Source organism: Glandiceps talaboti, chromosome 1 (genome assembly GCF_964340395.1).
Source record: "Glandiceps talaboti chromosome 1, keGlaTala1.1, whole genome shotgun sequence".
Taxonomy (NCBI): Eukaryota; Metazoa; Hemichordata; class Enteropneusta; family Spengelidae; genus Glandiceps; species Glandiceps talaboti.
Genome location: NC_135549.1, coordinates 312,067 through 326,554, shown reverse-complemented (window position 1 = coordinate 326,554; position 14,488 = coordinate 312,067). Strand labels below are relative to the sequence as shown.

The following is a 14,488-nucleotide window of genomic DNA, read 5'->3' as shown; positions in this document are numbered from 1 at the left end:
ATGAATGTGTTGTGGATTCATACACAGTACAAACTACATTTTGTAGGTACATTCAAAATGGGCAAAGAATTGTTCTGTGGAAAGTTATGTCCATAATATTGACAGATGAAATTGATAAGAAACGTGACAATTGAGAAATTTACCAATTTTGTCTATTTTAGTTTTACATGTACATATTTTAGAGATGACAGGTTTGATTATGACTTGGTAATTTTGTCTTCCTATGTATGCATGGCACCCATAGGTAAGAAAGCTGTGATTGTTCAGATGTTACAAACTCCCCCTGTTAGAAGAGCTCTGATTGTTGGCTGTGGTATGCAAATGTTTCAACAACTAGCAGGCATCAACACTGTCATGTAAGTACAATGCATGTAATCTATGTATACACATCATGTATACATATTATATTACATGTACATGTATACTGCTGTCCTATATCTTGAGAAAAGCCCTTGGCTAGTCTTTTTCATTCATTATTGCAAAGTATACATGTACGCTTGCTTTGAAATGATCAATGTCTCAAAGCCAACAAATTATTCATCAATGAAATGCTCTGGGATTCTCTTGTCTATATCTTCAGTACATATTTATATTGGGCTGTGTAGACTTTCTATCATGTCATAGTCTGTTCAATGGCTGTAAAAGGGTCAATCCACACTGAAGCAGTGAAGGCTTGTTTCAACAGATACGTTTTTAGTTAGTTTGTTCTTGAAAAATGTACAGAATTGAAGCTTGCCCAGTATATATGTCCAGTGATAAAGAATTCCAGTTTGAGAAAGGAGCAGACTATTGTATGTAAATGAAGGGAATACCTTGGTGTGTAATAAAGTTTGGAGTATTTAAGCAGTCTTGTACGATGCGGATCAATCATCCATAGGGCATCACTAGTCATATTTACAAATTTATCGCCCAGTGATCTGCAGTTATAATCCCATCCAAGATTCTTGCCTTGCAACCACTGTATAATGTCATTGTGCAACTTGTAACGAGAATTAGGTCTGTCCAACGGACGTAGAGGAGGCAGTGTTTTCTTTCTAGCACCGTCCATCATCAGTCTGAAGGCATTTCTCACTGGAATTGCCCAAACTTGCTTCTCTTGTTCCCCATTTATATTAAAACGCACATATTTACCAAATTCAGTCAATGCAGAAACCTGGTCTGTTACCAGAACAGACTGGAACTGACCTGTCAACACACTGCTTACGCTGCATTCTACAGGAAAATCTTCGTATTCAGAAGGCAGAACGAAACGATCACCAGAACTAAGAACACCTTGACAATAGTCTTCATATAATCTCATTAGAGTAACATCAGGTGAAACGTCTACGATTCCAAATGGCCGGAGGATCTTTGCTCCAAAAGTCAGCTTAATTGATATCAACATTTTGATTATTTGTGCTCACGACGTACTCAAACTCAGTTCCATTTTTCCGCTAGCCTTGCATACAGTGTTGTAAGTAAGTAACGGGAAAGCAAAAATTATCGGAAAAAAAAGGATCGACGCAGGGGTATTCAGGGCACGCGCGCGCTGACCAGAACCAGATATATATATTTTTTTGGGCCTATAGCTAATTACCACATACTAACTAGTACACTTATACATGGGTCGTGTCCTTTCTTACAGGTATTACAGTGCAACCATCATTAAGATGTCTGGAGTACAGGATGATCGGCTAGCTATCTGGTTAGCAGCTGTTGTAGCTTTTATCAACTTTGCATTTACTGCAGTGGGTGTTTATTTAGTTGAAAAATTAGGCCGTAGAGGATTAAGTTTGGCAAGTATGACAGGTAAATATGTAATATATAACCTTAAGTAAACGGAAAATTATGGTTTTTTTATTTCACATGACAAGGATTATTTTTTTTGTCTTGAGTCATTGCTTTTATCACATTGTAAAGTAAATCAGAACAGCTTTTTGCACTATTTTGTCTTCTTGTATGCTGGATGGTTGGTGTACATGTGACGTACATGTATAGAAAAGAAAGTTAAGAATTCAACTGAATGGTTTTAAATGAGTACTATATTAACTGTCAAATGCCTCTCATCAGTTGTTACAGATTCACTTGGAATGTGTAACCTGAGCACCACCATGGCAAATTTTGGAAAGGCCAATTTTAGAAAGATAGCTTATGATTTTAATACTTCTCAAGACAGACAAATTATAAAATGAGAACCTTTTTGTCTTTCTCCTTTTTTCAGGTGTTTTATTTAGTTTATTATTTTTAGCAACTGGTTTTCTACTAGCAGCACTCAATTCACCCCAAATACCTGGTGGACAACATACATCATCTAACCAAATAAACTGTTCTACCTATGCGTAAGTACTGAATATATGTTACAGTAATTTTATAAACCTTTTTAAAAATCTTTTTAATCTGAATCATAAAAAAAAATAGTTGAAGTGATAGGCCCCTAAGAATATAGTACATGTACAGTAAGTACAGTTTGTAGCATAGTGCAGTTTATGAGCTGCTAGGTTATACAATGTACTTCTCATGCAGAATGTTAAAAGCTGAATTAAAAATGTGCAAACACACTTCCAGCTATTTCCCTGTCTACAGTAGAACTCTGACCTGAGAAAGTACCCTCTAAATCTTGGAAAGTCAATATCTCTTAAGATTTACATCATGGAAATTGAAAGCCTCCAAGTCATATGCCCTAAGCATGACCTTTTTTGCAAGCCAATAAACAAACAATTTATAGCAATTTGAATAGGAAATAAAAGTCACTGTTGAAGTATATTTTATTTTATTTAGACAGGACTTTCCTTGCATATGTCAGTTTCTAATGTATTAAGTTGCTTGAAATATTGATACTGCCTCTCTGATGTTGCAGCAACTTTTATTATTAACTCTTACACTGTGTGTTCAATTTATAAGCAATTTATAAGACTTGGTGTGTTTTCTTGTACATGTTGAAAATAAATATACTTGAAGTATAAACAAGGTTATCATTGGATAAAGTTGAAAAAAAATATAGCTGGTCATCACTGTTGATTTTTAGCACAACTGAACACTAAGGTTCAGTCTTGCTTATGGCATGGTGCGTTGTCTGGCTGTCTGTGTGTGTGTGACTGAACTACAAAGTCAATAACCACTGGACCAATTGTAGGTATATAACCTTGGGTGTCTAGTTGGGAAATTGTTCAAATCAAAATGATCTCACCACCGATGTGTGATTTGATTTGTGTGATTCGTTGGCGATGTTCTTAGGGGTTTAAATTAAAAATTGTTCATGACGTGTGATCCCATCAGTGATAGGCAAATTAGGCTAAAAAAGATGTTTTTTTGTCAAAAATCTGTAATTCCAAAACGACCAATTGCAGATTGGGCTGAAATTTAATGGGGGTGCATCTGGGTATGTGTAGATGAAGCTGTATTTACCACGTGATGATACCATCAGTGATATGCAAATTAGGTGACAGGTTCAAATGGGGTGAGGATGTTTCTGGAGGTGTTATTCGGCAGTTATTGAAACATTATTATAATAACACAATTGGCCCTAGCAGCCATGGCCACGCCCTGGCAACAGCGAAATGGTGATGCATACTACAAAGATAACAACAGGGATGGGTAGGTAAGTGAATATAGATTCCAAAAATGTTTGCAAATATGCCTAGCAACAAGACCACGCCCATAGCAACAGCTAAATAATGGTTTATATTGCAAAGATATAAAGTAGAAAAGTGGGAAGGGCAGGCAAGTTAATAAAGATTCCCCAAAAATGTATGCAAATATGCTTAGCAAACAAGCCCACACCCATAGCAACAGCTAAATACAGTTGAATGTGCTACAACACCATTGGTGCTATTTTCATCAGGAGAGGCAGATGATGACCCCTGTTAGGGTCTGGTCAGAACACTACTTAAAATCTTTCTGAACATGTGTTGGAAATCTAATTAGCTAAAACATGTCATTATGGGTAGTGTATAATTTGAACCCAGAAACTCTTACCTTGTACATGTGTTTTATTTCAGTTGGTGTAATGATTGCATATCAGACCATCACTGTGGATTTTGTTATATGGATGATCACAACTCTGTGGTCAGTGGTTCTGCATCATGTATAGGTGCTAACATGACAACTAATGACCCACTGGCAGGAACAACATGTGCAGCAAAGAATACAACATCAACATGGGCCTATGACTACTGTCCAACACCATATTCCTGGATGCCCATTATAGGTCTTGTGTTGTATATAGCTTTCTTTGCTCCAGGTGAGTGAGTGCATTTGAAATGTTGACCCATTTTCCTGTTAATGTGTTTGCCTGCAAATAAAAAGTCAATATTATACACATGTCGACTGATAATGAGAGTAACAGCATAAGTCCCACCAATAAAACCCCGGGCCCTAGTAACAGATCAAGAAAAACTTATCATTGCAATGCTGGGACATCGACAATGATTTTGTTCAGATATGGAATTAGAACTACAATCCTTCCTACCCCCTTTGTTCAAAACAGCTGACCGTAACTGTTACTGTAACAGCGTTTCCCAATTTCCTTTGCACCCGGCCTGTTACCCCCCCCCCACCCCCCCAAAAAAAAAGAAGAAGAAAAAAACAGAAAAAAAGAAAGGTTATTGAATCTAGAACTGTAATACTGTTGAACCTCAAAGATTGCCCATAATGTGGTGTATATTAGAACAAATTAGGTGTAATTGTCGGCATAACAGTGTTGTCATTTTTACCCCAAGCTCAGACAAGTTCCTTTGCCGCGACATATGCCACGGTTCATATTGCTACAAGAGCTCATTGTATTACCGACATGTCTCCTTTCATACTGCTCTATTCTTATCAAACAAAAACGATTAGATAGAATGCTTCCTTACGGAACTTATCACCGTCAACGGCAATTCCTTTAGCCAATGGACAAGGCACAGACTGATTTTTGTTATGCTCTTTATTTGTGAACATATCACTTTCTTCATATAATGATGCCCAAAATTAGCATTATAATCTTTTACATGTCTATGATTAAAACAGGTTTATATAAATGCACAATCCTTACTAATAGTCATTCTAAAAACCAGTTTGCACAAAGAATATGAAGTCACACATTTTATGGGGAAAGAAAAATAGAGTCAAATCAAGACCTCCATGATCATACTATGTTTGGCAGGTTAAATTTCCTGCATTGACTGATTGGCATGATATTTGGTGAGTGTATTACCTTAGATGTCTAGTTGGGAAATTGTTTAAATCAAAATGATCTTGCCCACGGTGTGTGATTTGGGTCGAAAATGTGATTTTTGGTCAAAAAACATAAACTCAAAAACTATTGGGCAGGTCAGTCTGAAATTTGGTGGGAACATTCTTAGGGGTGTTTAGATGAAGAAATGTTAAGCATATAATGATCTCATAAGTGATATGCAAATTAGGTGTAAACATGTAAATTTTGGCAAAAACGTACATCTCAAAATGTACTTGGTCAGTAAGACTGAAACTTAGTGAGATGTTTCTAGAAGTGTTATTCTGCAGATTCTCTGCAATTTTTATTTATACAATTGGCACTAGCAACCATGACCATGCCCTTAGCAACAACCAAATGGCAGTGTATTTTGGTCAAAAAACAACATCATCTGGTTGGCAAGTGGGTAAACATTCAAAAAATGTATGCAAATACCCCTAGCAATCATGACCACACCCATAGCAACAGCCAAATGGTGGTGTATTTCACAAAGAGAACAACAGGGATTCTTAGATATTTGAATAAACATTCAAAAAATGTATGTAAATACCCCTAGCAACACCCAAACGATGGTGTATTTCACAAAGAGAAGAACAGGGATTCTTAGACATGTAAACAAACATTCAAAAAGTGTCTGCAAACATGCCAAGCAACAAGATCACACCCATGACAACAGCCAAATGATCACATATATTGCAAAGATAACAACAGGGATTAATAGACAAATGAATAAACATTCAAAAAATTATGTAAATGTACCTAGCAACAAGACCACACCCATAGCAACAGCCAAATGATGACATATATTGCAAAGATAACAGGGATTAATAGACAAATGAATAAACATTCAAAAATGTATGCTAATATACCTAGCAACAAGACCACACCCATAGCAACAGCCAAATGATCATGTGTATTGCAGAGATAATTATCAGGGATTCATAGACAAGTGAACGGACCTTCAAAAAATGTATGCAGATTTGTTTAGGAACATGACCCCGCCCATAGCAACAGCCAAATGATTGCATATATAGCAAAGATAACAATAGGGTTGGATAGGCAACTCGATAGTCATTCAGCAAATGAACACCTATACCTAGTATGGATCAGCATGTGGGTAAACATTTTTAAAAAGTGTACAGTTGTGTTACAACGCCATTGGCACTATTTTTTATTGCATATTTCTTCAGAACATATATTCAATTTCTTATAATGAAAGTATAGATAAGAAAATGAGGGTAGATCTTATTCAATATGACTACCTTAAAACCATTCAACTTCATTGCCAAATAAAGTAATCTAAAATGATTCTTATTTTGTAGGGATGGGACCAATGCCATGGACAATAAATTCTGAAATTTATCCTATATGGGCTAGAAGTACTGGCAATGCATGCTCTGCTTCTGTTAACTGGATTTTTAATTTATTCATCTCGATGACATTCTTGACACTGACAGACTCATTGACAAGATATGGTAAGTATTGTGATGACAGTTTTATAGTGCACTTTCCTCTTTTCATATATCACTCAATTACTGAAGTGAGATCTTGAACTCAAAATGGAACTCTTACACTGATCTTCATCAATTTAAGTTCAGTAGTGCTATAGGTGGACCACATTCTGTCTGTATGTGTATGTGTATGTGTATGTGTATGTGTGTACATGACTTAACCCCCAAAACTGCTGGGCAGACCGATTGCCTTGATATCTGGTGAAGACGTAGTGTCTCTTAGGGAAATTTTTCAAAGCAAAGTTTGCATGACAGGTGTGTGATTTGGGTAAAAAAATGTCATTTTTGGTCAAAAAATCACAAAGACTACTGGGTGGATCAGTCTGAAATTTAGCGGGAACCTTCTAGGCCCGGGGTGTTTGGATTAAGAATTGTTCCTGACATGATGATCCCATCAGTAATATGCAAATTAGGTCTAATAATGCGTCTTTTTGGTGAAAAATCTATAATTCCAAAACTATTGAGCAGATTTGGTAGAAATTTGGTGTGCATGTTGTTCAGGGTGTTTATATTGTTAATGACATGATAAAAATTAGGTCTAACTTGTTATTGATACTATGTATGTAAAGCAAAGAATTGTCATAATAGTAAAGGGAATGTTCCTTTTCTTTTGCAGGTACCTTTTTCCTATACTCTGGTATAGCCATGCTTGGGTTGTTGTTTATATTTTTCTTTTTACCTGAGACAAAAGATAAGAAACTAGAAGAAGTTACACAGCTTTTTGCCAAACCATGGTGTACCTGTAGTCCTGTAGAGCTGGAACGTGAAGTCAAGTATATACAAATTAAAGGACACAATGCTGCCGATACTGATGTGTCAGATGGTGAATAAAAAGTATGATTCATTTGGTGATGGGGACAGTCTTCTTTGCTTGCCTGTAATGGACTGAAGATGCTTATTATTGTTAGATCGCCCTCTATTGTTTGTACCTGATATGCTTTTGTTTTCTGAATAGTAACTGGATGTCTTCAGTTGCATGTTTAGCCCCCCCCCCCCCCCCCCCCCCCCCCCCTTCTTTCTAATTGTAATTGTTTGGTTCCGGGGACCCAAACTAGTTTTTCACTACTGACCCAAAACTTTTTTTTAGGAAATTTGGAAAAAAATATTCAAAAAATCAAAAAAAAAAAATGTCATTGCTGTGAGAAATAGTGATGATATTATTGTCTTGTAATCAAAACAACATGGCAGAATACAGTGTAGCACACAATGTCACCTGCATATCATATGGTACATTGTGACAACACGAACCAGAACCCCCCCCCCAAAAAAAAAAAAAAGAAAAAAAAAAGAAAAAAAGAAAAGCAAACAAAAAGCAACAACCCCCCCCCCCCCCCCCCAACAACAACAACAAAAAACAAAAAAAACAAAAAAAACCTACCCATCAATGTTTTACATTATCGGAACCACACAATTTTTTTCTTTGACCTTAGCTATCATGAACAACAAAGGAATAATTCATCATTAAGCTATTTGTCTTGCTTTCTCATTTCAATGTATTGCCAAATTAATAAGAATTATGATGTTTACAGTAATTTTTATCAAAGTTTGAATGATCAACTTTTGCAACATATTGATATATGAATAAAGTAGTTTTGTGTCCTGTATAATTTAGGTACATTCAGATCAAACAAGTTTGGCAATTGTGCACATTGTTATGATAATTTCACTTTGCTACAGATTTCAAATTTAGCACTGGTTGCTGTTGTACCAGTCTACATACAGTCTCACATCATCACTATTCATTATTCTATTGGTGACTTGTGAAAAGTATTTTGAGCAAGTGTCATGAATATTTGCTCATGACCATTTACTTAGGTTTTAACTCAACTCCACTGAAATGAATTATAGGTTGACTTCATATGCAATAGAAATTTAGGTGACAGTCCCATTTACTTGTTGGCCTACTGGTTTTAATTGTCAACACTGAATGTGCTCACCCATTCAGAGGCATTATAGTCTGAGCAAATCATTACTTGAATTTGTTGCTTCCAGGGCAATGTTGTGACTGCTATGGCCAAATCTATATCAATGCATTAGGACAGGTCCATTAATGTATCACCATGTTACAGTACTTCATTGTTCAAACTTCGATTGAAAGCACTAAATAATTCACTAACAACCCTGTACTCAAAATGTAAATAACTTCACCACATACAAATAATTTAACTGGCTGTATCGGTTTTATGTAACTTTTAATGATGGGAACCATATAGGTTTTGCCGCAAGTTCTAAGCTCGTGTTACCTGGACATCCTTCACCAAATTTGTAGCTGATACAATACTATCTTAATTAATGATAAAATAATAATAATAAGAAGAAGAAGAAGAAGAAGACAAAGAAGACAAAGAAGAAGAAGAAGAAGAAGAAGAAGAAGAAGAAGAAGAAGAAGAAGAAGAAGAAGAAGAAGAAGAAGAAGAAGAAGAAGAAGAAGAAGAAGAAGAAGAAGAAGAAGAAGAAGAAGAAGAAGAGGAGGAGGAGGAGGAGGAGGAGGAGGAGGAGGAGGAGGAGGAGGAGGAGGGGGGAGGAGGAGGAGGAGGAGGAGGAGGAGGAGGAGGGGGGGGAGGAGGAGGAGGAGGAGGAGGAGGAGGAGGAGGAGGAGGAGGAGGAGGAGGAGGAGGAGGAGGAGGAGGGCGGCGGCGGCGGCGACGACGACGACGAAGAAGAAGAAGAAGAAGGAAAAGAAATGTGGATTATCTCCACAAAAATCAACTGTGCAAGCATCCTAACACTGGCTAGCTTTTTTCTTGTTCACAGCACATCATCAGGTCACCCAGTACACTATGTTTTATTCATAGACGCAGTTATTACCATAATTGCATGGGTATTGACTGTTCAAACATGAATTTGAAAAGTTATATCACACATTTTTTGGATTTATATAATATATGTTATGTCCAAAGTTGAAGACTGTCTTACTTTGTCACGTGTTGATCAATGACGTTTGGAAGTATTATTACATTAAGTTGACATTTGCAGTGTATCAATAAGACTACATCATGTAAACATAATGTGTATGTTGTAAACAAAATCACCTCTATTTTCATCCATATGTACCAGTAGTTTACATCAATTTACATCAAAACGATGTAAATCACATATACAAATATATTAGCAAAAAAAACAAAAAACAGCTACATGATGTGCACCACAAATTGTGAAATTAGGTAAAGTTGCTTGTGTCCGATACAATCAATTTCTAAAAAATTGTAAACTTTTTTTTTGAGGGTATGTAACCTTCAGTGTGCCCTCTAACGAATCAGAAAAACTGGGATTTCTTGTGAGTCACCACATAGTAAGAGATAGGGGAACACCAAATGTTGGTGTGTCACTAGAAATTGTGTGCGTCAGTGGAGCATCAAATTGGTTTAGAGGGCACACTGGTGACCATTACTAATCATCATTGGTCTAGATATCACGAAATAATTTCTATTTTACTCATTGAACTTAATATTCCCAACTATGCCCAAAAATTATGAAATTCTCTGCATACACTGCATTAATGCCACCCAAGAGACAACTCCGTCCACACAGTACAATACTACTTAAATTTTCACTTTGAACTTGCATTTAACCATTTCTGTCAATATTACCAAAATCCTAAAACCAACTTTTCAGCTATGACTAAGTTATTGTATTGGGTTCATGAATAGAATGAGTAATACTCCCATAGCATTGTGACTGTATGTACCATCATCTCTGATATTTCTTTCAAAATAGTAGTATCCCTCATCTATCAGCTTGATGATATAGCTTTTAATAATGAAAGGAAACATTCATTCTCAATGATGCCTCACTCATTCAAAATACCAGAATATGTACAATGAAAATATAATTGTGTTGAAAAAATTGCTTTCTGTTACTTTTCCATGCCAAAAACCACGTGGAAATGTATCATGATTGGTTGGGAGGAGGGAGGGGGCATAAACATGGCTATATCTGATGTATAGTAAATACTATTTGTATGATTATGAAACTTCGCACTGAATTGACACTTGCATTTCACCAATTGGTATTTTGAACAGGTCGCTGACCTTTGTCAACAGTATAAAATGATGATGATGATGATGATGATATCCACATTTTTAACAAAATCATGGGGTGTCAAGCTTGTAATGATGTATAGTAAATACTATTTGTATGATTATTGATACAAATAAAAAAATATGTAAATATAAAGCTAAAGGTATCATATATAGATATTCCTGTGAATCTGGAGTTATGTAATAATGTACAGTACTTGTGTTCTTTTGGCCGATATATATTATTAAAAGACAGGAGCATTGCAACTTTTAAACCAAGTTTGGCAGATTAAATTAAGGAGACTGTGAGTAATCCAAGAGTATATACCTGTGTGATTCAGCTCAGCAATGCTCCTCTGAACTTTTATAGCAGAAAGCATAGTAAAGACATTTTTTCAGGATGTCCATTACATCTATGAGAAAGATAACAGGAATAGTGTATCCAGTGCAGATATAAACTCGGAATGACCTATTGCTGTATATGTATTGAAATGGGATTTCATATAAATCCATTGTTGTCTGTCACAGATTCTTTGTTTACACTTACAGAAACACTGGAAAAAGCTTCTCGTAAATTGTATTGAAAATTGTCCTGCACTTTGCATCTAAAAGTTAATTTATTTGTGGTCTTGTTTATGGATGTGATGAATTTGAGGTCACAGTTTTACAGACACTGATCCTGAACAACTTTCTGGATGAAACTTTCATACTTTTGAAAAATTTGATTTACACAATTGCTTGTCTAATAGACCAGTACCACCTTGTCATGAACAACATATAGTTAAGCTAGCTGTTCACAGTATTCCCAGAGAATCAAATGACGCTAACTTCAGATCATCTATTTTGTTTCATTATATTCACATACACAATATCACGTTTGATCGTGTAAGTACATGTATGTAGGTAGTAACTTTGATGTACAAACTTTGTATTAAATGAAGACATCTAGTGGCTTTACACATTCCAACTTTTCATTGATGGGTGTGAATTTATGTGCAATAAAAGTGCTTGTTTTATGCCTTATTAATAATAAATTGGACTGTAGTGTCTTCTTTCATCACAATCTATCATGCCAGCTCTCATTGCAAACACCTCATTGCTTGGCAGGTGATCATCTGAGTCTCTCATTGCTAACACCTCATTGCAGGTTAGGTGATCTGTCAATAATTAGGAACTTGATGATAAACAGTTCTTTTCATCTTCTGGTAAACTATTAGAAACTCTATAATGTAAAAAAGCAATGCACAAGTATTATCTGTGTATAACATTCTTGCCAGCCATCTCATGTTTGCTCTCTGGATTGTTTAAATCAGTTCTATCTAAGTTTATACATGCAAATGGTTATTATTTGATGCCTTCATTTCTCTCTACATTTTCATCGTCACAAACCACGACCGTTTTACGGTACCATTCTTAACGAGCAGGTCCATATTAGCTCTGGTTTGCGAGAATGTACATTTTGGTTACTTTTTAAAATTATTCATTAATTTTACTGTTGCTTTGATTTTTATTGCAGATGATGCAGTTGATGATAAAGACAGTGGCTCTGTCAATGGTTAAATTATAGTTTTGAGAAAGACTTTTCCACGTAGTCCTGCAGTGGTCCACATAGGCCATTTATTTATGTTGATGCCAGAATAACAATATTGCTCAGTGAAGCAATTGATGCATGTCTAATCATACATACAAATGTAGTCAGCACAGAATGCCAAGGTCCAAAGAGTTACCTTACATGGTTTGAAGTACAATATTTGGTTAGAGTAATATCTGGGCAATCAGAAAACTGCTGTTGCCCCTCTGGATTCTCTTGTGCAAACTCACAGGAGGCAGTTTCCTTGGTAACAGTGACAGAAGTTCTATAATCATAATGAAAGTATTGTGTACATATGTTTGGGCAGATGGGGGCAACTCATTGATCATATGATCTTTCCGATCAAAGGTGAAAGCCATAGTCAAAATTCAAGGTCATCTTATTTTTTCCATATTTTAATTAAAACACTTGGAAAGTTTTATAGAAACTAATATCAGACATAGCATAGTTGTTACGGACAGAAAATCAGTCAGAAAATAGTGAATTATATTGTCTTTCATGAAAAATACTGCAAAAGCCTATTTGGAGTTGCTTTATTATAAAATCTTGTTACCAAAACAACTGATATCAAGATCCGCAATTATGCAAATTATGACAATACTGAAGATCTCATGGTCCCCAAATTCTATGGATATGACAGAAGATGGGCAACTCACTGAACATTTAATATTTTTGATCCAAGATCAAGGTCATTTTCAAAAATTCAAGGTCAACTTAGTTTTTCAGTTTTTATTAACAAATCACCGAAATTATCATTAATGGTTTCGAGGGAAGGGCTTCACACTGGTTATGTGATATTTTATGTATAAGGTCAACTTAAGGTCAAACCTGAGGGCAGGCGTTTCATGGGGACATCATACTGTAATATGAAACTGTTTAGTAGTTGCACATTACCTCCGAGGAAGAAACATCATGAATCATATCAGATATCGTTGCTTAACATAGAAGATGAATCACAACAACACAAACAAGGAATCAATCACATGCTTAACAATTAACTTTCAGTTGCATTGCTGTAAAGATGGAAACATTGGTACCAATTAATCATCAAAATTAACATATTGAAACAAAGAGTGAGTACTCAGCATCAATGAGTGAATTAAAACACACAATTCGGCTGGTACGTACTACTCTTCCTTAAGTTAAAAACAACATCGCATCAAATTAACAACTTTATTGGTAGGTCCATACACATTTAGGCAACAAATCATCAGACATAATCCAAGGTAATGTAGACAGGAAGTGTCCATCTCCTGAAACAAAATTACACCCACTTTCAGAGAAAGAAACTGGTATTTATTGCAACAGACTTCATACACAGACAATTTCTTGATCTACTTGAAATACATGTATGTATATCTAACCACAGACAAGTAAGTACCACAGTGCATGCAACATAGAGAAATAGACATTAAATCAGTATCAGGCAGAAAAAATAAACTGCAAGATGGAAGGTAGTGATTGATTCTGCAAAAGCTCTGCTGACCAAACCACAGACCAGGAAGAAATGATGAACACCAGCCAAAGCCAGTGCCCAATTTGATTCAGCCATATGCGCGAAAACCAGTGGAAATAAGTCAAAGTAACTTATTTTTTGCTCACAAACCAATAAGCCACCAATCCTCAAAAAGTCCACTACAAACTATAAACCAGTATCTACAACTGTGAACTTGAAATTAATCATTCAGTATGGTTTTAAAAAAAACAGAGAAAAACATATCTCAGAAATGACTGTTTACTGCAAGGGAAGAAATCTACTAAACAAAACACATAGGCAAAATTATCAAAATGATTCAAAGAAATTTGCTTGATGGAAAAAAACAAAATTGTCGAAAAGATGTCATCTTACCAATAATGGAATATCTTTAAAAGCACTTGGGTTGGCATTCATTCCTACACAAAAGTCCTTAAAACAAAAATGTAACTAATCAAAAAGTTAAATGATTTCTCATGACATATGAAATATCTAATAAGAAACAAAATATAAAACAATGTCCTTATAGATTAAAATCGATGAACACCACAAAAACTGACAGCTTGTCACAAATACTATCTAGAAGCAACAGAAAAAGTTTTGTCAAAAATACTTTTAACAGTATCAGTGTAACGCCTCAAAATGAGATATGATCCTTTTATCTATAAACATATCAGTGAGTTGTCAGTCCACTAAGACGTG

General features: G+C 35.5%; 1 protein-coding gene across 1 annotated transcript in view; it reads left to right on the top strand.

Annotated features, from left to right (window-relative positions):
* The window catches only part of LOC144442785 (proton myo-inositol cotransporter-like), a 50,838-nt gene extending 38,517 nt beyond the window's left edge, over window positions 1-12,321 (top strand). Inside the window, exons 5-11 of the mRNA XM_078132160.1 lie at window positions 245-356; window positions 1,625-1,788; window positions 2,201-2,318; window positions 3,978-4,219; window positions 6,514-6,666; window positions 7,319-7,525; window positions 12,238-12,321. Of these exons, the coding sequence (XP_077988286.1) occupies window positions 245-356; window positions 1,625-1,788; window positions 2,201-2,318; window positions 3,978-4,219; window positions 6,514-6,666; window positions 7,319-7,525; window positions 12,238-12,281 (1,040 nt within the window). The 3' untranslated portion in view covers window positions 12,282-12,321. The remainder of the gene's footprint in view (window positions 1-244; window positions 357-1,624; window positions 1,789-2,200; window positions 2,319-3,977; window positions 4,220-6,513; window positions 6,667-7,318; window positions 7,526-12,237) is intronic.
* The last annotated feature ends 2,167 nt before the right edge of the window (window positions 12,322-14,488 follow it).